The following is a 24,465-nucleotide window of genomic DNA, read 5'->3' on the forward strand; positions in this document are numbered from 1 at the left end:
GCATGGATGCACTTTCAAGTCTTAAAGCTGATTGAGTCAGTGTAGCAAAATTTTTAATTTGTCTTATTGATAATCTCAGTTTCTCATATTGTACAGTGATTATTGATACTTCTAACAGCCCAGGTTTTCACCATAGCAAAAAGCCTCACCATCATGTTGAGAATCTCAGAACTGGCCAGAATGTGGCATATTCCATTTTCACAACGATGGGAGGAGCCAAGCTAAGGATTGCACATGCACAGTTTACGAAGCCAGCTGATTATTTAATTCACCAGCTGCCTCCACTGAAGTATGACTTTGGCAGGCCAAGAGTGTGAAACCCAAAGTTTGCAGTCTAGATCAGGTGGTCTGGATTTGGTAGATTCATTTTGATAGCCAGGGTATCCTTTTGAAGAGGTAAGGTATCTCTTTGGATATGGTCCATGAATGCCTCTGGGGGAATTAAAGTACTCTTGGGGGAGGGAAGGCACCTTTTGGGATTATTAATAGTAAAGATGATTATTGTAAAAAGCACACAAACTTATTTGAACTGTCAAACTGTCAAGGAACTGTTAGCTGTCCAAAAAGTGTCAAGCAACCATTAACTTGTCAAATAACTCTTGAAGAACTGTCAAGTTGTCAAAGAAATGTCAAACAACCATGGTGCTGTGAAGGGGCTGTCAAGCTATGAAGAAAATGTCATGCTGTCAAATAACGGTCAAAGCTGTCAAGGAACCATCAAAGGATACTAGGTGAGCAGGCAGAGTGTGGGTAAAGGGCAAAGGGTAGTGGGTGGGAGCATTGTTGGCATGAGTTGGCATTAAGTTGGCATTGGGGCAATAAAGGACCATAAGAATGTGGGGGCATGGGGGTATGAGAGGCCATTTATGAGTGGGTGAGGAGCATGTAGTGCCATAGGTTGGAATGGTTGGGAGATGAAAAGTGTGTGTGTGTGTGTGTGGGTGTGGACGGGGGAAATGAGGACTTGAAAGCTGTTTTATTTAATCCATCCAGCCTGCCTCTGCACCCAGCAGCTTTACCACCATTTCTGGGGCAGCAGACCTGATTTCCAATCCAGTATCATCCCCCTACCCACTGCCTCCCTCCCATCAGCCACCAAAATGCAATTCCAACCTGTTGGTGACCATTTTTAAATTACCTTAGTTCTGCGCACCTGATCCAGGAGCAGAAATCTCGACTTAAACATACTCATTTTAAAACTCTTAGGACAAAATTTTTATCTCTCTCCCAGGGCAGGAAAGGAGGCAGGGTCAGTGGCAGGTGGATACCAAAAATAGCACCATTGATCAGCACACCAGTTTCTTACCTCCATCCCACCCCTAGGCCATTTTCCAGAAGGTGAGATGGTGATTGGGAGGGCTGCCAATGGCCACAAGAAGTGTGCAATCAATTGAGAGGCATTTGAAACCAGTTGTCAGAGACTTACTGGGATTTTCCAGTCGGCCTCCTGGTCCCTGCAAACAGCAGCAACAGCATGGCTGCCTGAAGCCTGAAATTCCCAAAGGGAGACCAGGGAACCAGTGTTTCAGCCCTCCCAGGCTGCCCGGATGCAGTAGCAACTGCAGTCAGCCCTGTGCAAAGGCTTTCTGCCAACTGTGGTGGTTTGGTTGCAAGCTTTTTTTTATTCAAAATTTGAAAAGGTTGTAAAGATATTTTGATATTCCCTCTCCCTCATTTACTGTTGAAGGAAATGAACAAACTGAGTCTTCCAAGACCATTTAGAGTTTCAACAAAAATGGCTTTATTCTGCATGAGAGCAGAACTCGGAATTGTAATTCCAGGTGCTTCCGAGCTACTCTACTAATTATCAGTTCTTACATACTCCTATACCCTTTTCTTTACATTACAAAGTGTTACATTTACATTAGGCCATCATATTGTTACTTTGGTTACAGTTCTGTTTCTGATCACATTATACAGATCCATTGTCCTGTGTGCTTTAGCTTCAATTGTTTCCTGGACATTTCTGGTCTACCTGTTTACAATGTCAAAGTGTTGTGTTTGTCAAATCAATTTCAATGGTTTGTTGATTGTTCCCAAACCCCGATACTTGATTTGTTTTCCAGAGGCACAATTACTCCTCTGGCCTTTTTGGAGCCTTGGTACGTGATATTGATCCTTTTATTGTTGTGTAATCTTGGAAAGATTTCACCTGGGTTGTGACGGTTTTAATGCTGTCTGAGATGTAGCTATGTGTAATTTGTCATGTGTCTGCCTGCAGTGAGTGTGGATACTACAGTGTTGTCTACAGTGGATACTACAGAGCTGTCTGTTTAACCCTTTCCATTTATTTCTCCCCTGCTGCAGGTCACGTTCCCTGGCTTTGCCCTCCTACACTTAACATGGGATTTAGCTGCAGATTCAAGAGCCTAGCCTTCTGCATCCTCCATCGATTGGAAATCCTGGCCTTGTGCCAGTATTTGGCTAATTATAGGACAACCAAGGTGAGTGACTTCCCCACACAGTGTTGGCTTCTGACATCCATTTGAACTTGGCAGTGAGGACTTGAAGTCCAAAGGAAAACCCTGTGCTTGGTTTAGGAAATGATTGAAGAGGGAATTCACCATGACCAGAATTTAGCAGTTAATCTGTTGTCAGGAACCATAAAAATGTAAACTTTCAAGAGGTTAGTGAACAAAAAATTCAATCCTCATAATTATTGTTGAAATATAACATTGCTGAGACATTTAATAGAATTTTGAAAAATACAAATTTTCGTAACGGAGCTGAAGATATTAAAAGCCTCTTGCATGTTTGTAATAATAGAGAATACAATTCATATGTTAAAATGCAATAAGATGTAAAGTTATTCTATTTTCTAGCATTTATAGCACATTTGAAGGTGTTCTTCCAAATATAGCATTTAACTTACAAGGCATCCTCATTAATTTCTCTCACGTGTGACAGAAGTGTCCTTTTTGATAGTTTTCTGATGAGTTTTTTTATGTAATGAGTAGCATTCACATGAGCACAGGTACAAACTGCAAAACAGCAATATTTTGTTTGAAATAAATTCATTTACCATATAACTCTGGTACAAAGCCATATTGTCATTAAGTGATAGTTCCACTATGTACCAATTCATCCTATCCTATCCTGCATGCCTGTGCATTCATATTTTATTTCTTGATCCTTTATTATCATTCAAAGTGTCCTGCATTGGACCAACAACTCACAATTCAACTTATTCCAATTGATTGGTTCGGTGAACCAGAAATCCTGAGAAGGATGATTGCATTTTACTGGAGGAATATAAACCAGTAAACTGTTCTGAAGGTAACTGTAAATAAATTTTATCTATTTCCTGTAGCTGTAGTACAGCACTCCCCGAAGCTTGATCAATCTTTTTTTCCTTGTAGTCATCATATGTATATAGAACTGGTTCACCATTTTTATACAATGCAATGTGAACACTTCTACCTTTGACATGGATGTGATACGAGAAATAGTAGATGCCTGGTATCTGGCATGTAAAAATGCCAGTTTCTGAATCATAGACATTGGCTTGATTGTATTCTGTCAAAAACTATTGGCATTCCTGTTGTAGAATATGGTGTGGAGAGAATGGCTTTAAAACCTTGATCAGCATTTGACATTGGCTGTATTACAGCTTCCCCTGGTGGACCTGGTGGACCCGGTGGACCTGGAGGACCAGGGATGCCTGGAGATCCCTGGAGTTCTACAACACTAGATTTTTCCTTATCTCCTTCCAATGGGGTTCCAAATAGGAAAGGGTTAAAAGGACCTGGTGGTCCTTGTTTTCCTGGATCTCCTCTGATGCCTTTTTGTCCTGGGGGACCTCGAGAGCCATTTGGACCTTGTAGACCAATGTTTCCAGGAGGTCCAGTTGGTCCATTATTGCCTCGAATGCCCAGTGGTCCTTGGAAACCATGATCGCCTTGCATACCAAATTCACCAGGTCTACCTCTGGGACCTTTATCACCCTGTGGACCAGGTGCACCCTGTTTTCCAGGTTTCCCTGGGATACCTTCTTCTCCTGGAATTCCTGATTTTCCTGGAACACCTGTTGGTCCTTCATCACCTTGTAACCCAGGAACTCCAGGCAACCCTATGGTACCTGGTTCTCCTGAAGATCCTGGATTGCCATCTTTGCCTGGGACACCTTGCAGACCTGGTGAACCTGTTGGCCCTGGATATCCTTTGGGTCCTGCAATACCAAATTCTCCAGTTACCCCTGGATCTCCTTTCTCTCCAACATTGCCATACATGCCTCTAGGACCAGGGTCACCCTTCAGACCTGGAAAACCTGGATTTCCAATAGCCGGTGAACCATGTTTACCTGGCACTCCTTTTGAACCAGGAGGACCCTTGATCCCAGGAATCCCAGCAAGACCTGGTTCACCAGCTACTCCAGGCATTGAAATTGATAAACCAGGTGGACCATGTGAACCTCTTTCACCAGGTAGACCTGTAGCTCCAGGTCTACCGGATTCTCCATTTTCACCTTTCTCTCCTGGTGTGCCATGGATACCAGGAAACCCTGGTGGACCTGCAAAGTCTTCTCCAAGAGGTCCTGTCTCACCTGGTGGCCCTGGATAACCTTTTGCTCCTGTTAATCCAGGGGGGCCATTTTCAACATCACCCTTTTCCCCACGCAAACCTTGACTTCCTGATTCTCCAATTGTTCCACGTTCACCTTTTGACCCTGGAGAACCTGGTGATCCTTGGGAACCAGCCTCACCGTCAACAGATTTTGTACTGACTCCAGGAGCACCTACAGATCCTGGAGGCCCCTGTATTCCTTGCTGCCCTTGAGGTCCCATGTCACCATCTGGTCCACTGAATCCTCTTTCACCCTTCCTTCCTGGTATTCCTGGTATTCCCGGCTGTCCCATATAGTTAGCTCCTGGGATTCCTGGCAGTCCAGGAGATCCACATATGCCTGGAAGCCCTGATTTGGCAGCACCTGGTGCTCCTGGTGGGCCTCTTGGTCCTGGTAACCCCCGTGGACCTCTGATACCTGTGAAACGAAAAGGGCAATATTTACATCATGACGTCAATAATATGTTTTCCATATCATGTAACATTATTCTCCCAAACTTTACTAATTAGTCTCTTACTGTTTTAAATCCAAATGGGAATTCAGGAAAAAATGCCTGCCCAGAGAACGGCTAGAAAAGGGAACCTGCTATTATTTCATAAAATGTGGGCATTAGAGACAAGATATATATTCAGTGTATGTTAGCACAGTGGATATGTCACTGGTCCAGTAATGCAGAGGCCAGAACTAATAGTCCAGATTTCAGGTTTCACCATAGCAGCTGGGGAATTTAAGTTCAGTTACTCATATAAATCTAAAGTAAAACAAATATTGGTAATAATTGTTATGTAACTACTAGGTGGTGGTAAAATCTGTCTGGCTCACTAATGTCCTTTCGGGAAGGAGCCTTGCCATCCTTACCTGGTCTGGTCTATATGTGATTATAGACCCCAACAATGTAGTTGCCTCAACTACCAAAACTCAGGAATTGCAGTAGTTTAATGAAGTGACTCACCACCATCTTTTCAAAGGGTAATTTGGGTAGAAAGGGGAGAGGGCAGCAACCGATGCTGACCTTGCCAGTGATGTCCACATTCCACAAATGAGTAAATGAAAAAAATGCAGAAATACATTTAAACTGAAGTTGAATAAACACATCAGGTAGAAAAAAGTAAAAGTTGATGCTGATTGCATTAGATGAAGTGAAGAGTGGAGGTGGGGAAGTGTTCAGGGACAGCATAAATACTAGACACAGACTAGTTTGTCTGATTGGCCTGATTATTTCTGTGCTATAAATTCTACATCATTCCAAGCCTGTCAATATGTTCAGCCTGTTGCTGTCAATACATTTGCCAGGTATCATGCTTGGCTGAACTGTTTACACAGCTGGTTTTGTTTTATTGGCAGTTTTGTGATTGTAATATGTTTACCTCTCACTGAAGTTTTTAATGCTTTGTTTATTTGGACAAGATTAGATAAAAATGGATTGAGGTTTCATTTTCAATAGCACTTCCATTGACTGTGTTTGATTGACAATTTTATGAGCTTGCAAAGCGGTGAAACTTTTCAAAGGGAATTTTGAATGGCATTTCCCATTCCTAATTGCCCTTGAGAATGTGGTTGTTAGTCACTTTCTAAAACTGTTGCAGTCCATGTGATGCAGTAACTGGTAGCAAGGGAGTTGCATGATTTTGATCCAGTGACTTTGATGGAGTGGCAATATAATTCCAAGTCAGGATGGTGTGTGGCACTAAGGAAAATTGGAGCTTGTGATGTTCCCATGCATCTACTGCACTCATTCTGCTAGATTGTAAAGGTTTTTGGTTTGGAAGGTACCTTGAAGGAAACTTGATGAGTTGCTGCAGTGCCTCTGGTACACACAGTTGTGACTGGTGAAGAAAATCGATGTTGAAGATGGTGGATAGGATCCCATTCAAGCTGGCTGCTTTGTCTTAGATGGTGTCAGGCTTCTTGGGTGCTGTTGCAGCTGCACTCATTCAGGTAGGTGGAGAGTCCTGATTCTCCTGACTCTCATCACACTCATTCAGGTACATGAGTGCACACTCCTGACTTGTGCCTTGTAGATAGTGAACAGCTTTAGGGGAGTCAGGAGGTGAGTTACTCTCTGAAGACTTCTCAGCCTCTGATCTGTTCCTGTAGCCATAGTATTTACATAGCTGGTTCAGTTCAGTTTCTGGCTACTGATAACACTCAGGAAATTGATAGCAGAGGATTCAGCAATAGTAACGCCATTGAATGTCAAGAGAAGATGGTTGGATTCTCTCATTTGGAGATGGTCATTGCCTGACACTTGTCTGGCATGAATGTTACTTGCCATTATAAGGCCAAGCTTGAATATTGCCCATGTCTTGCTGCATTTGGACATGGACTACTTCAATATTTGACAACCACTGAACATTGTGTAGTCATCAGTGACTAACCTCACTTAGAATCCCTACAGTACAGAAGGAGATCATTTGGCCTATTGAGTCTGCACTGACAACGATCCCACCCAGGTCCAATCCCTGTAACCCCATATATTGACCCTACTAATACCCCTAACACTAATGGACAATTTATCATGGCCAATCCACATAACTCACACATCTTATGGGGGGTGGGGGGGGGGGAAACAGGAGCACCCAGAGGAAACCCATGCAGACACGGACAGAATGTGCAAACTCCACATAGACAGTGATCCAAGCTGGGAATCAAACCCAGGTCCCTGGTGCTGTGAGGCAACAGCACTAACCTCTGTGTCATTCTTCTGACCTTATGATGGAGGGAAGTTCATTGATGAGGCAGCTGTAGATGTTTAGGTCTAGGTCACTCTAAGGAAACGTGTGGCAATGAACTGCGACTGAGATGATTGATTGCCAACAACCATAATCACCTTATTTTGTGCCAGGTATGATTGCAACCAGTGGAGAATTTTCTCCCTGTTCCCCATTGATATCATTTTGCTACTTTGTCCCTGTTGAACCAAGGCAGTAATGAGGTCAGGAGCTAAGTGATCCTGGCAGAACCCAAACTGAGCATCAGTGACCAGGTTGCTGCTGAACAAATGCCATTCGATGGCCCTGCTGTGACCCCTTCCATCATTTTGCTGATGATTGAGAGTAGACTGATAGGGCAGTAATTGGTAGGTTGTATTTGCTCTGTTTCTTGTGTATAGGGCATATCTGGACAATTTTGCACATTGCTGGGTAGATGCCAGTGTTGCAGCTGAACTGAAACAGCTTCCTTAAGGGCACAGCTAGTTCTGGAGCACAAGTCTTTCACACTATTGCTGGAATATTGTCAGGACCCATAAACTTTGCAGTATCCAGTGCGTTCAGTCATTTCTTGATATCATTTGAGGTGTATCACATTTGTTCAAGACCTGCACATGTGATGCTGTTGATTTCAGAAGGCTGAGATAGATCATCCTCTTGGCACTTCTGTCTGGAGATTGTTGCTTCAGCCTTTCCTTTTGCAGTGATGTGCTAGGCTTCCCCATCACTTGAGTATGGGGATGTTTGTGGAGCCTCCTCTTCCAGTTAATTGTTTAATTGTCCACCACCATTCACACAGAACTGGATATGGCAGGACTGCAGGGCTTAGATCTGATCTTTTGGCTGTGATCAAGGCTGTACCGAGATCAGGAGCTGAGTGAACCTGATAGAACTAAAACTGAGCGACAGCGAGCAACTTATTGCCAAGCAAATGAAGGATTACTAATGCAATGACAGCACTATGACGCCACCATTTTCCCTTTGTGAATTTAGAAAACCACTCTCATGTATACTGGAAAATCCAGTTTCCTCACCCTAGCACATTTGAGAGCCATGTGAACATTGTACCTGGTTCCTTAATTTCTGTTCTGTCAGGTTTTTTGAATGATGTGGGCCCACATGATTCAAATTAGATATTTTAAAATCGAACAGTAAGTAGTTTTCATACACCATGATAAAACAAAGGCACATGAAAAATGTACCTCAACAGAGAAAAATACAAAAGAAATCAAGAGAGCAAAGATTTTCTTCAAGTTAACATGGAAACTTGGGAACAATCAATAGTACCAGCTTTTTACCAGCAGATGAAGCTGTTGTGCTTTATAAAAATTCAATGTCAACTTTCTTTCACAAGCATCTTGATTCATCTTGAAGTGATTGAAGATTGTTTTTATTTTTGCTGATTCTGACAAATTATTTTCCCCTCTGCTTTGAATGGCAATGTAATTTTGTTTCTAGTTATACATGACCCAAGTATTTGCCCCTCTTTTAATCACGGTCTTTTTGTGCTCCTTGGGAAATGATCTTAGTCCTATCCTGGAAATGCTCAATAGGGTGCAGGAAATAGAGGAAAATTGGACAGGTTGGTGCTCTGCTCCTGCTTTAGTTTGTTGGCATCACAGATTTAACATCCATACTCCGCCAACATTTAAACGCACAGCGCTATATAAAATAAGCATGACCTGCTGAATTGGTAGTCCTGATAATGAAAACCTTTAAATGGAAATAATCTAAAGGTTGGTCTTGAAGACTCATATGATGGAGTTGCGACTATTTTGTTTGGCAGCTTGTTCCATTGTGGGATTGTCCCGGTGAAGAAAGATAGTTGATATACTGCCTTGGGGACAAATGGTCTTTATGCATTGTGTGGATGGCTATCTTGGTGTTTTGACATTGCCAGATGCTATCAGGATATGTGCTTCTGCCAATTCCATCCAGTCCAGTCCATATTTTGTCGAACATAATCTACTTTTTTCTCTCCATTTCTTTAGTGATTCCTGTTCCAAGTCTTTGATCAAGGTGGTATATTTCCCATACTGATTTGTGCAGCAATGCATTGAATCATTTCAATCTTATTTATACCTCTCACTATAAAATGATCCCACACTATTTATAACAATAACTCTGATATTTTTAGTGCAGGACAAAGATTCCTCACTGCCCCAGTGAAAACCATCCTATTTTTCATCTTTCACTCTGTTCAGGCAACCTAGTATGGCAACCTGTAGGAACAGCAAACCGTTCCTAGTATACATAAATCAAACTATAGTTGCCCATAGTTTTCTGAGGCACAACTCTGGATTACATAATTGTAAAATTAATCTTCTCATTAATAAAATATATTTTGCTTTTTAAAGGTTTAAACATTTTGTGTGGCTCAGAAGACCATTCTATTCCTCATAGCCCCATAAGCAAAGTCAAAAGAAGTTAAAACGTGAACCTTTTGGGGCCTCTTCCTGCCCTAGATTCTCTTCCTATGAGGCTGACCTGGTGGGAAAAGCTTCACTGCATAGGTCTCAGATTAAAATAGCAGTCAATCCCTGCTCACATAATCAGAGCTCGATTGACTTAGTTGAAGAAGGAGACTAGCTGTTTCTGGTGGACAGCCCACTCATTTGCTTGGAAGTGAAGTTAAAATGGGAAGTTGCAGAAAGGAAGTGGAGTCCTTGACAGGTAAGTCCCATGAGTAATTTGAGCTATCCATGTGTTTGCTTTTGTTCCAGGAAGCTAGAGTTAAAATGACCCTTTTACTGTTACAGTAAAACAACACTTATGTGAGGGTTCAATGTATCCTGCATCTGTTTTGGTGCACAATTATCAGTGCGAGTTTCAATATCAACTACAAAATATATACCAGGTTTATGTTGTTAACTGTGTTTGGCACAGCCGATTTGTATACAGGAGCTGAACAAGCTTATTTTCCCATGCATTTTCAGGACTTGGTAAAATAGAGTGACAAGACACTCTTCCCACATATTAATTAAATAAACTTGGGTAGATTGCCAAGAGAAGATTTAGAAGAGCATGAATTGAGGTCTCCTACATGGTAACCATGAGGAGAGAGAAATGTGCAACAGAAGACAGAAAATTATTTGAAAGAAAGGGATCAGAAAAGAAAAATTCCATGCATCCACTTTTTAGATTTTTTCTGGCCATTTCTTCTGGGCAATTATCTTCTATCCTAGATAAAATGACTCTGAGTGTTATTTTTAAATGCTTTCTTATACCTTACCCAACTGAGCACTCATCACTTTGACACTGAGCTGGTTATTCAACTACAGCTGAGCTTGATCCTATTCTTAACATTCTTATACATGCACAGTTATCTTGGATTTCTGTTTGCCGATCAGAATCCTCAATCAATTTCTTTCTTTCTCTAAACCAGGGGCACCAAAGCCAATCATTGGGCTACTATTCCTATACTAGCTAAGGTAAGCATATTTAGTACAGGACGGGAATTAAAAGTGAAATGTTCCTTCTCTGCAAGGACTTACAATTTCATTTAAACATGTTACAAACAGTTCTATTTAATATATGACAAGTTTAAAATACTAGGAGCATATTCATTGCTTGCTTCATACGTGCTTCATCAGCAGTTTGAGCAGACTTCCTTTGAAAATCAGATCAATGTTCCACGTCAAAAATCTATCAGAGAATCAGTGTACATTCTGGAAAAATAGGATCTGTTTTAAAACTTCAAATTAACTAAAAGCACATGATTTTAAGTGAAAGGATCTCTTCAAGTTTTTATTGAAGATTCGAGCCATAGAATTTTACGGCACAGAATGGAGTCCTTTGGCCATTGTGTCTTTACCTGCCATCGAACACCTATCTATTCCAATCACATTTTCCAGCACATGGTCTATAGTTTTGCATGCTATGGCAATTCAAGTGCTCATCTAAATGCTTCTGAAATGTTGTGAGGAAAGCAGCAGCTTTTATTTTTCACTTTAGATTTTTTCAACTGTGTGTTTACTTTTCCCTAATCGGTTATTTGAAAATCAAGGTATGTTTGCAAATTCTTTCCTGATTAGTTTTGCAGTAGCTCATTTTATGTCACTCAATGCAATTCCATTCTGAGGTTCATACAGCAGATGTGATTTTTTTGGCCTCCCTGCAGTCTGTTTCTCGCAGTGGGAGGCAGTGTGATCCGATGGGATCTTCTGGTCCTGCCACTGTCAATGGGATTTCCCGTCAGGAAACCCGTGGCAGAGGTATGCTGCTGGTAGAACCAGAAGATCCTACCAGTGTGAACAGCCAGTGAATTCCAGTTCATTTACATTGGAGCATAGAACAGAAGTAGCCTCTCAAGCCTGTTCTAGCATTCATTTAGATCTTGGTTGCACAGAACATAACTCGATTTTCCAGTCTCTGTTTCATCTTTCTTGACCCCTTTACCAAACAAAAATTATCATTTCCAGTCTTAAACAATACAATTAATGAATTTTAGGAATTCAGTACAAAATTTCCACTACCCATTGCGTCATAAAATTCTCCCTGATTATAAAACAAAGGGAACATAGATCATAGAACATAGAACAGTACAGCACCGGAACAGACCATTCAGCCCATGATGTTGTGCCAAACATGATGCCAAATTAAACTAATCATTCTGCCTGCCCTTGGTCCATATCCCTCTATTCCTTGTGTATTCACATGCTTAGCTAAAAGCCGCTTAAATGCCCCTATCATATCTGTCTACATCACCATACATCACAGTACGATCCAGACACCTACCACTCTCTTGCTTTTATATCATTTCAATGCAACTCCATTCTTAGGCTCATATAGTGGGTGTGATTTTTTTTGCCTCCCTGCAGTCAATTTCTCGCAGTGGGAGGCAGTATGATCCAGGGGGACCTTCTGGTCCTACCATTGTCAATGGGATTTCCTGCCAGGAAACCTACGGCAAGGATATGCTGTTGGCAGGACCAAAAGATCTTGTTGGTGTGAACAGTCCCTCACATCTCCTTTCAATTTTTACCCCTCTCATCTTAAGTGCATTCCCCTAGTCTTAGACATTTCAACTCTGGCAAAAGGAGTCTGATTGTTAATCTTATCTATGCCATTATAATTTTATAGACTTCTATCAGGTCTCCCATCAGCCTCCACCTCTCCAGAGAAAACAACACTAGTTTGTCAAGCCTCTCCTTATAGCTCATACCCTTTAATCCAGGCAGCATCCTGGTAATCCTCTTCTGCATCCTCTCCAAAGCCTTCACATCCTTCCTGTAATGTGGTGACCAGAATTGCATGCAATACTCTTTTAAACGTTACCTAACCAAAGTCTTATAAACATGTAACATGACATCCTGATTCTTGTACTCAGTGCCCCGATCAATAAAGGCAAGCATGCCGTACACTTTCTTTACCATCTTATCTACTTGTGTGGCCACTTTCAGGGAGCTATGGACTTGAATCCGAAGATCCCTCTGTACATCAATGCTGTTCAGCATCCTGCCTTTAACTGTATACTTACCCCTAACTTTTGATCTCCCAAAATGCAGCAGCACCTCACACTATTTCTCTGCCCATATTTCAATTAATCTATATCCCACTGTATCCTTTGACAACCTTCTACACTATCCACAACTCCACTATTTTTGTGTCATCTGCAAACCTACTAACCCACCCATCTACATTTTCATCCAATAAAATCAAATTACTGCAGATGCTGGAATCTGAAACCAAAAGAGAAAATGCTGGAAAATCTCAGCAGGTCTGGCAGCATCTCTAAGGAGAGAAAAGAGCTGATGTTTCGAGTCCAGATGATCCTTTGTCAAAACTAAAAGGCATAGAAAGTGGGAGATATTTATACTGCAGGGTGAGGGAATGAAAGATGAGTCATAGCCACAGAAACCAGGGAAACCAGCTAATAGCTGCCCACAGAGAGATTAAAGGGTGTGAATGGCCAAATGGCAGAGATGCCAAAGTGAATATGTTGAGGGGGGGAAGGAAAATGGATGGGACAGAGGTAAGATTTGGTTTTAGCTCCTTTGCCTCGGCTGCATCTGTTCTGATGATGCCACCTTCCAAAGTGTTCCTTTTTCCTCAACCATGGATTCCCATCTACAGTTGCTGACAGGGCCCTTAACAATGTGTGATCCATCTCCCACACCATGACCCTCACCCCCTCCTCTCCCTCCCAGCACAAGGATAGAGTCCCCCTCGTTCTCACATTTCACCCCACCAGCCTCCACATGCAAAGCATAATCCTCCACCATTTTTGCCAACTCCAGCGTGATACCACCACCAAACGCATCTTCCCTTCACTCCCTCTGTCAGCATTCCATGGAGACTGTTCCTAGTCCACTCCTCCACTATACCATACACCTCTCCTATCACTCATAACACTTCCCATGCAATCACAGAAGATGTAACACCTGTCCCTTTACCTTTTCTACGCTCACCATCCAAGGTCCAAAAAATTCACTCCAGGTCAAGCAACATTTCACTTGCATCTTTCCAATTTGGTGTATCTGTGTGCAATCAGGACCCTGACCTTTCGGTTACTTGCCATTTTAACACACGATCCTGCTCCCATGCCCATATGTCTGTCCTTGGCTTGCTGCAATGTTCCAGTGAAGCTCAACACAAACTGGCAAAACAGCATCTCTACTTCTGGCTAGACACATTACAGCCTTCCAGTCTCAACAACGAATTCAACAACTTCAGGTGATTTGTTCGACCTTACCTCGACTCCTTTGTTTTCATTCTATTTTATTTAATTTTTTTACTGTTCTCTACCTTTTATTTCTTTATTGTCTTTCTTCATTTTTCTTCCCCCCCAACTCTTCCCCCTTACTTTATGCCCCTTCTCTTACCTTTTTTCCCCCTTTGCTTCTCATTTTCAAAATCTTACCTCTGTCCCATCCATTTTCTTCCTCCACCCCTGCCAACATCTTCATTCTAGCCTCTCTGCCGTTTGGCCATTCACACCCTTTATTCTCTCTGTAGACAGCTGGTTTCCCTGGTTTGTGGCAATGACTCATCTTTTACTCCCTCCCCCTATAGTATAAATATCTCTCATTTTTCTATGCCTTTTAGCTTTGACAAAAAGTCGTCTGGACTTGAAATGTCAGCTCTTTCTCTCCTTACAGATGCTGCCAGATCTGCTGAGATTTTCTCTTGGATGTTTTCATCCAAGCCATTTATGTATATCACAAACAGTGGAGGTTTCAGTACAGATCCCTATGGAACGTCACTAGTCACAGACCTCCAGCCAGAAAAACACCCTTCCACACCACTCTTTGACTTGTATGGGCAAGTCTATTATGAATCCAAGTGGCAAAGTTACCATGGATCCCATGCATCTTACTCTTAAAAACACTATAAACACTGTGGAAGGTACAAAAAAGATTTACTAGAATAATACCAGAACTGAGAGGATTTACCTATCAGAAAAGGTTCCTCTTCTCTAGAAAATAGAAGATTGAAATCAACACAGGACTTCACAATTCTGAACGAGTGTGATGAGGTAAAAGTAGAGATGTTTCCATTTACAGGCATGACCAAACTGAAAAGCCATAATTATCAGATAGTAGCTGATAAACTCAATAGGGAATTCAGGAAAAATGTTTTTACTCTTGCACGTGGTTAGAATATAGAACTTGCTGCTATAAAAATTGTAACTGAGATGAATAGCATAGATGCATTTGAGGGGAAAATGGATAAGTGTTCAAAAAGGAAATAAATAGTAGAGTATGAAGTTGGACGAAGACAGTAAGAAGGAGGCTTATGTGGAAAATAAACACCAGTGGCGGCCTGTTGAGCTGAATGGCATGTTTCTGTGCTAGAAGTACATTTTTTTACAAAAGTTTTTTAATTGTATTCCTAAATGGCCTAGCTCTAATCTTATGTGTATGTCATACTTGTTTGAATACATAAATGAACTGGAAGAAAATGTAAGCGGTCTGATTAGTAAGTTTGTAGATGACACAAAGATTGGTGGTGTTGTTGATAGTGCCGGAGATTGTCAGAGGATACAATAGGATGTGGATAGATTGAAGACTTGGCACAAAAATGGTAGATGGAGTTTAATCTGGACAATGCAAGGTGATGCATTTTGGAGGATCAAATTTAGGTGTGAATTATACTGTAAACGGCCGAACCCTTAGGAACATTAATATTCAGAGGGATCTAGGTATGCAAGTTCACAGTTCCATAAAAGTGGCAACAAAGGTGGCCAAGGTGATTAAGAAGGCATATGGCATGCTTGCCTTCACCAGCCAGGCCACTGAGTACAAGAGTTGGGAAATCATATTGCAGCTATATAAAACCTTGTTTACACTGCATTTGGAGTATTGCATGCAGTTCTGGTCACCACCCTGTCCGAAGGATGTGGAATATTTAGAGAGAGTACAAAGAAGGTTCACCAGGATGTTGCCTGGAGTTGAGAGTGTTGACTATGAGGAGAAGTTGAATAAACTAGGATTGTTTTCACTGAAAAGAAGGATGCTGAGGTCTACAAATTATGAGAGGCATCGACAGGGTGGATAGTGAGAGGCTTTTTTCCAGGTGAAAGTATCAATTACAAGGGGACACAGGTTTAAGATGAGAGCGGGGTATGTTTAAGGCAGATGTGCTGGGAAAGTTTTGTATGCAGAGAGTGGTGGGTACCCAGAACTCACTGCCAAAAAAGGTAGTGGAAGCAGACACATTGATAACATTTAAGAGACATCTGAATGGATACATGAATAGAGAGGGAAAAGAGGGATACGGACCAAGTAAGGGCAGAAGGTTCTTTTTTAATTTAGTAGTTTATTTAGGGCATCATGATCAGCATAATGAACTTGGAGGGCCAAAGGGCCCGTTCCTGTGCTGTACTTTTCTTTGTTCTTTGCTCCAGACTGCCAGAGCAGACCTTATCTCTATTGGCCCTGTTGAATTCTTTACATCACCCTTCTATCTTCTAAATTGACAGAATGACAAGTCAGGTTGATTCAATCTATCCTCATAAACTCTTGAAGCCATGATATTACTCTGGTGTATCTGTTATAATGTGGGTATGCCGGCGTTGGACTGGCGTAAACACAGTAAAAAGTCTGACAACACCAGGTTTTAGTCCAACCTATTTATTTGATAATATACTCACTAGCTTTCGGGGTAACCCCGAAAGCTAGTGAGTATATTATCAAATAAATAGGTTGGACTAAAACCTGGTGTTGTCAGACTTTTTACTGTATCTGTTATACTCAATCCAAGGGCAATTTACATTTCCTGGGGTTCAGGGCCCAAAACTGAGCATAGTAGTTAAAAAAAATCATAGATTAAGTGGGGAATTTTGCTGTCCTATCTGCTATAGGAATCATAGCGGATGGGGGATGGACTATGCAAAGGTCCGTTGACTCGGATGGGATTTTCAGGTTTTGGGGCAAGCACAGCTGGAAAATCCTGCCCTAAGTAATCAAGTTGAAACCATAGAAACACATAATATACATGTAGTAACAAAAATAGACAAACACATTTAGCAAAGAACAAGCAAGTGGTGGATGGGTTATTAAAAGAAAGTAATATTAAGTTAGCATTATATTCAAATTACAAACCAGTAAACCATTCCTACATTACAGGCATTGAAGGTCATATAGATTTCATCATCAAGTACTTCGCTGAGGAGCTATGCAAAAATTTTCTGGGGTGAAATTAGTCCACCGTCCTACTTGTCTTTATTACTCTGCCTGTGGTAAGTTGAATAAGGGATTTTACAAATGTGGCACAAATATTAACTCTTCTTGTTTGTCGAGTTTCAAGCTTTGGGTTATGAAGGGTACTTTTGTACAGATGGAACTGAGGGCCTAAGATGAATGCTTCTGTATTCTTTCAACCAGGAAAGATGATGGCCTAGTGGTACTATTGCTAGACTATTAATCCAGAAATTTAGCTAATGCTCTGGCGACTCGGGTTCGAATCCCACCACAGCAGATGGTGGGATTTGAATTCAATAAAAAAACAGCTGGAATTGAGAATCTACTGATGACTATTGTCGATTGTTGGAAAAACCCATCTGGCTCAGTAATGACCTGTAGGAAAGGAAATCTACCAATCTTACCTGGTCTGGTCTACATGTGACTCCGGATCCACAGCAATGTGGTTGACCATCAACTGCCCTCGGACAACTGGGGATGGACAATAAATGCTGGTCAGCCAGCGACACCCATGTCCCACCAATTAATGAAAATAAACTGAGGAATTTGTGCATGTGTGGGACCAGAGGTTCACATGCCCTAAGGCATCATATATAGTGAAAAGATCAGACCCCAGTTTGTATCGCAGGGTATTGTTTGTCCCATCCTGTCAGTCGGAGAACATTGGCTCTCTGTCTTCAAACATCTGACCGATTACCAACCATGTTACAAGGTTATTCTATGCACTTCTTTTTTCACAACTAAGCTGCAAAAATACACTTGTGATTCATATTATTTTCCCTCATATTTGGTGAATACAGAAATGATTAGTAATATGAAATTTACAGTCACTTAATTACTTAAAAACTTAAATTTCTACCACTGGACTTGTAATATTTTTAGACTGTAGCTGTCAGTGTAACACCAGTCAATTAGAAAATCAATTCGAACCTGGCAGAATCTAATTAATGCTGTCTGGCTGAATGCCAACTGAGACATATTGAGACTGGAGAGGGAGTAGCCATACTTTCAAAATCTTTAAAACAATATGATTATTGAATGTTCAAGGGAGCCCCAAATTAGTTTTTCCAAACAGGGTTAACACCCACAGAAGAGTCATAGTCTGTGTATCATAGCCAAGCAAAGGAAGACACCTTCCCTCCAGGGGATTTGTACACTGCTGGCCCTAGAAACAAATTAGTGCCTGGCTCTGGCGAGTCGGACTGATAATTTTACATTGCAGTACTGCAAAGCAGAAATGTTATTCATTTCATGGGCATAATTGGTAGCTAGATGAAATAGAATAGAGAACCAAAGTGACAACGAGATAAAGATAAACCAGACCAAAGTTGTCTTATCTTCTTTCCAGTGAAAGGTTGGGATAAGTAAAGAAGATAAGGATAAAACGACATAAAAATATAAGGAAGCAAGGGAATTATACACAATAAATAGTTTGTTTATAGATACAAAGGTCAGTTTACCTAGATCTGTAGATCTGTGCAGTACAAGACAATGCTGAATCATCTTGGGAGCAGCAAATACTGGTAAACCAAAGGGACACAGTAAAAAGTCTGACAACACCAGGTTTAAGTCCAACCGATTTATTGATAGTACACTCACTAGCTTTCGGGTTAGTCCCTAGGTGAAGAATTGATTCACCTGATGAAGGGACTAACCCGAAAGCTAGTGAGTGTACTATCAAATAAATTGGTTGGACTTAAACCTGGTGTTGTCAGACTTTTTACTGTGTTTACCCCAGTCCAACGCCGGCATATCCACATCAAACCAAAGAGACAACAGGGATGTGATGGGAGTGGGGTGGGGGAGAGGTGGGGTGTTGGGAGTGGGGGTTGTTGCTGCTGCTAGTGTTTGAGGTACACACTTTGAATACTTTGAAAGAAACCAACATGACATTCCACCAGATGAATTCAATGTGCCTGGATACTGACCCAGGAAAATCCCTATTTTTTTTACAAAGCAATTGTTCAAATACCATGAGTACCAGAAAAAAATGAAGTTGTTCCTTAAGAATTAAAATGCATAATGTAATAGCAGATGATGTTTATTTTACCTCTAAGATATGGTTCTTAAATCACTTTAGCTCCATGATACCTTCCCTGCCTCCCCTTTTGAAGTTTGTTGCAAACTGTCTATTAGCTCCTATTGTTTGTCAATCCTTCCACTCTGTATTTTGCACTTTCTTTACCAGAATTTTACAGTCTCAGCCCCTTAAATTGTAATTTGCCCACATCATAAATTTTAGAATTGGATTATTATTGTGATGCTGCCAACTAATGCCTCCTCTCAGGTAAACCGAGCTTTTTTGAATAAAAATATTCCTCTCTCAACACGTTTACTTATATACGGAGTTTGTTAAAATTGAGATTAACACTGTAGAATACTATTACTTGGCTAGCAGTTTACAATTAAGTGAACAGAAAGTCTCCAATTAACTTCTTCCCACTGATGATATCCCATTTCCCTTTTAAATTTGTGTGGGAGAGGGATACAATCTAGCAAACATTTTCCATTTTCCCAGAATATATAGATATACCACAGAAACAAGATATTTCTAATGTATTCTTCGGTTTCATTTCTTTTAATTTTCCAGCAGTTTCAAGTTAGGAAAACCACCAGGAACTCACATGAGTTGCATGATATTAGAGATGGACTACAAATGTTGCCTTTGTCAACAATGATCACTTACCACAAAGAAAATTAAACAGCATGAAAAATATTATTTGGGAACTATAACATACCACAATAATTTGTTCCAGAGATGATGTTCACAGAAAGCAGCAGGAGAATTGAACTGATTTCTTTCCGTGCCATGTTGACAGGATCACCTCCTTAAGTGATTAACAGACATTGTCACAATGCAATTAAAAACAATACTTTCAGTGAAAATTGGTCAAATGCACCAAAGGTTACATAAGTGTAAGGCTGTAAGAAAGTAAAATGATCACTAGTACATTAATACCTGTGTGAGAATGAAAAGAACATCTATTTCCCACTTCAGATTGAGGACCATACAGATCATAGGCAGGAGGAAGGTTGTATCAGATCACGATGCAGGTTAATGTATTTATACACAGCTTATTCAACAAGTAATTTAATAAGTAAATCACAACGAATCTTCTTCACCATATAATTATGAATGTGCTGAGCATGTTGCTTTTACGAACAAGTCGTGTCAGGTGAGAACACATTTGACCAAATTGACTTAACACCTTGGCAGCACTTTTTAGCTTGCGCAAACCCCAGCCTGAAGAATTTGTCTTTCACTACAATCATGTCTGGCTGCACCCTGTCGTAAATCAGTTAATGTGCTGTGGTGTTGCTCAAGATAAGATTGAGTTCATTCTCATGTATAATGCTGAGCATTCCAACATGTGTGTCTAATCAACTGCCCTCAAATCTTGGCTTTTTCTTTTCAAAGTCAGGGTACTCAGCCCGATTTTGAGTTTCCTATCCGCATTAGTGGTTTGCCCTGGGTTTTGTAGATTTGAAAGTTAAGAAAGAGCTATTTTTAATAATGCAACCTCATTTGCAAATGAATATTAATTATCAACAGTTAGATCTATCAATAGCTGTGTCCTTAGGTATATATAAATTAGTGAAAACTTGGATTTTTAAAATTCATTTATGGGACATGGGTGTCGCTGGCTGTTTAGCATTTATTGCCAATCCTTAGTTGTCTTTGTTCAGAGGGCAGTTGAGAGTCAACCACATTGCTATGGCTCTGGAGTCACATGTAAACCAGACCAGGTAAGGATGGCAGATTTCCTTCCCTAAAGGGCTTTAGTGAGCCAGATGGGTTTTTCCAGCAATCAACAATGGTTTCATGGTCGTCAGTGGATTCTTAATTCCAGATATTTTTATTGAATTCAAATTCCACCATCTACCATCGTGGCGGGATTTGAACCCGAGTCGCCAGAACATTAGCTGAGTTTCTGGATTAATAGTCCAGTGATAATAAAACCAGGCTATCACCTCCCCTTTAAAGCCTGATGTGGATGGTGTGGCAACAGGTCGAAAATGACAGAGCAGCAAATGCAAGGCTACTCTTGCTCCCGATACAGTCATTCTACATTCCAACCTTTGGTTGAAATGGGCAGCCACAAACTGTCAGTTTCAGTTGGGAGCCCATGTTAAATATGCCAACATTTGCTCTATCCTCATTTACATATTTTAAATTACCAAATGGCAGATTGTGCACACAAAAGCTCCTCAACGTAAATGTAGCCTATTACTAAACTGCCCATAACCCAGCCCCTGCTGCACCCCACAATTATCTTCTACCCATTAGCATGAAACTTCCAGCCCGGCTCCATTTGCCACAAAATGGTAGGATGCTATTAAAATGAACACTTGTTTTTTCAAATAAAATTTGTTTCAACTGATTTATACATAAATCAGTTTGGAACATTCTCACACATCAGTCGGGTTTCATAACACAACGAGGCGGCTCTGGGTTATTCCCACCAATCCTCCTCGCTACATCAACTATAAGCAGCCTCTGAAAACTGCATAGGCAATAACTAAACGAGGCCTGTCCCCTACATTGGTTCCTTCTGCAAAGATTTCAGGTGGGTGTTAGTACATAACTGGGAGGGTGTTGAAGAGGTAGTGTAAAGGGTTAACACCAGAAGTGCCTGATGCTAATGTTCTAATATTTATATACTGGCTGTGAATAAAGTATGATGGTTTTAACAGACTTGTCTCAAGCAACTCATTTTCTGAGAGTAGATGAGCCCTGATTAGACCCTGAACAGGTGGCGGAAGCAGTGGATCTCTTCTTAAGATAGGCAGCAGAAAACCCTGGGCCACTGACAATCATCAAGGGACGGGACTGGGAAAGGGCTTCAAGACTTGGAGAAAAGGTCAGGAGGAAAATTCCCTTCCTATCCAGAGTTGGCCACCATCCACAAAACACAATTCCAGCCAACAGGTGGGGCTCACCACAAAAGTAATGGGAGGAAAATAACAGCTGTTATTGAATGAGCGCATGTGTGTGAAAGTGAGTGAGTGCATGTGAGAACGAGTGAGGATATGTGAGAGCGAGCGAGTGAGTGTGGGTGCGAACAAGTATGTGTGAGAGCGAGAACATGTGAGAGCCAATGAGTGCCTGAGAGTGAGTGAATATGACGGTGAGCAAATTTGTGTGCGAGTGAATCAGTGTGTGTGTGAGAATGAGTGAATATGTGAGAGAGCAGTGTGAGGAGAAGTGTGTGTGAAAGCCAGTGAATATATGTGAGAGAGAGTGAGTACGTTTTTAGTGAGTGAGTGCGTGTGCGAACGAGTGAGCTCAAGTAAGTACATGAAGAACAGGTGCATGTGAGTGCGAGCAAGAATGTGTTTTAGCGAGCGAGTATGTGTGAGTGCCATTGAGTGTGTGAGAGTAAGAGTATGTGAGACTGAGCGAGAGCAAGTGAGTGCGTAAGAGAGCGGGTGATTGCGTGAGAAAGTGAATACATGAGAGTGAGAGAGAGCGAGTGAGTGTGACAGTGAGCAACACTGAGCAAATGAGTGAGTGTGTGTGAGAAATAATAATTGTGTAACAGCAAGTGAGAGTGAACCCCGGGGGGTGGCACGGAAACACACACACGCAAACACACACACACACACACACACACACCTGCCGCAGGTCCCCTCCACCTTAGCTGATGACTAGGACTTGAAGCTAGTTGGCTTCTTTCTAGCTCTACTTATGTGAAAAGGCAAGGCATAGAATCGTCGAGCGCAGGAAAGGCCTTTTGGCCCATGGAGTCTGCAACAACACTAACTACCACTAAAGTCATGCTAATCCCATTTCCCAGTACTTGTTCCATGTCCCTGAATGTTATGATATTTCAAGTGCTCATCCAAATACTTTTTAATGGTTATAAGGCTTCCAGCCTCTATTATCTTCCCTGGCAGTGCATTCCAGATTATAACCACCTTCTGAGTGAAATTTCTTTTTCTCAAATCATCTCCGCCCCTCACCCTAAAACTATGCCCCCTCATCATTGACTCCTCAGCCAAGGCGAACAGCAGCTTCTTATTTGCCCTGTCCAAACTCCTCATAATCTTATACAGCTCAATCATGTCTCCCCTCCTCCCCAACCCCTCAGCCTTCTCTGCTCTAAAGAAAACAATCCAAGCCTATCCAGTCTCTCCTTATAGCTCAAATACTCCATCCCAGGCAATATCCTGGTAAACCTCCTCTGTATCCCCTCTAGTGCAATCACATCCTTCCTATAATGAGGTGGCCAGAACTGCACACAGTACTCCAACTGTGGCCTCACAAATGCACAAATGTTTTATCAGTTATCTCTGCTGCTTGGCACTTTTGAAGGGTCATTTTTATTAATTATTCATTTTGTAATTATCTATGTATTGCTTTGACATTGATTTCTTTTGTTTAGCAAATTGTTTTTGTGTTTTTCATACCTTAATTTTAAAGAAATCACATTTAATGTTATGCCAAACCAGATCTCAGACAGTTAGAACATAGAACACTACAGCACAAACAGGCCCTTTGGCCCACAAGTTGCGCTGATCATATCCCTACCTATCAGGCCTATCCATAACCCTCAATCCCATTAAATCCCATGTACTCATCCAGAAGTCTCTTAAAAGACCCCAATGAGTTCGCCTCCACCACCACCAACGGCAGCTGATTCCACTCACCCACCACCCTCTGAGTGGAAAAACTTACCCCTGACATCTCCTCTGTACCTACTCCCCAGCACCTTAAACCTGTGTCCCCTCGTAGCGACCATTTCAGCCCTGGGAAATAGCCTCTGAGAATCCACCCTATCTATACCTCTCAACATCTTATAAACCTCTATCAGGTCACCTCTCATCCTTCGTCTCTCCAGGGAGAAAAGACCAAACTCCCTCAACCTATCCTCATAAGGCATGCCACCCAACCCAGGCAACATCCTTGTAAATCTCCTCTGCACCCTCTCAATAGCTTCCACATCCTTCTTGTAGTGAAGCGACCAGAACTGTGCACAGTACTCCATGTGGGATCTGACGAGGGTCTTATAAAGTTGCAGCTTTATCTCCCAACTCCTAAACTCAATTCCTCGATTAATGAAGGCTAGTACACCATATGCCTTGTTGACTACATCCTCCACCTGCGAGACCGATTTAAGAGTCCTATGGACCCAGACCCCAAGGTCCTTCTGATCCTCTACACTGCTAAGAGTCCTACCCTTGATATTGTACTCCTTCATCCCACTGGACCTGCCAAAATGGACCACTATGCATTTATCTGTGTTGAAGTCCATCTGCCACTTCTCTGCCCAGTCTTGCATCCTATGTCTCACTGCATCTTCTGACATTCCTCCAGACTATCCACAACACCACCAACCTTTGTATCGTCGGCAAACTTACCAACCCATCCCTCCACTTTCTCATCCAGATCATTTATGGAAATTACAAACAGCAAGAGGTGCAGGCCCCGTTCCCAGATTTTGAAGCTGGGCGCCAGGCATTAAGGCACTTCCTCCTGATCCCTTGGTTCTGTCAGCAGATGCCCAGTCCCTCCCTAGGTGTCCAGGGTTTTCTGCCAGATGTT

General features: G+C 41.6%; 1 protein-coding gene across 1 annotated transcript; it reads right to left on the reverse strand.

Annotated features, from left to right (window-relative positions):
• Positions 1–1,553: 1,553 nt before the first annotated feature.
• On the reverse strand, positions 1,554–19,974 carry LOC145345049 (uncharacterized). The gene is given in 4 exon segments (XM_080192586.1): positions 1,554–3,515; positions 3,517–4,981; positions 19,658–19,747; positions 19,879–19,974. Coding segments are annotated over 3 exon segments (1,869 nt in total). The 5' UTR covers positions 19,731–19,747; positions 19,879–19,974; the 3' UTR covers positions 1,554–3,184.
• Between the last annotated feature and the right edge of the window lie 4,491 nt (positions 19,975–24,465).

Source organism: Carcharhinus amblyrhynchos, chromosome 7, assembly GCF_965287045.1.
Source record: "Carcharhinus amblyrhynchos chromosome 7, sCarAmb.v2.hapA, whole genome shotgun sequence".
NCBI lineage: Eukaryota > Metazoa > Chordata > Chondrichthyes > Carcharhiniformes > Carcharhinidae > Carcharhinus > Carcharhinus amblyrhynchos.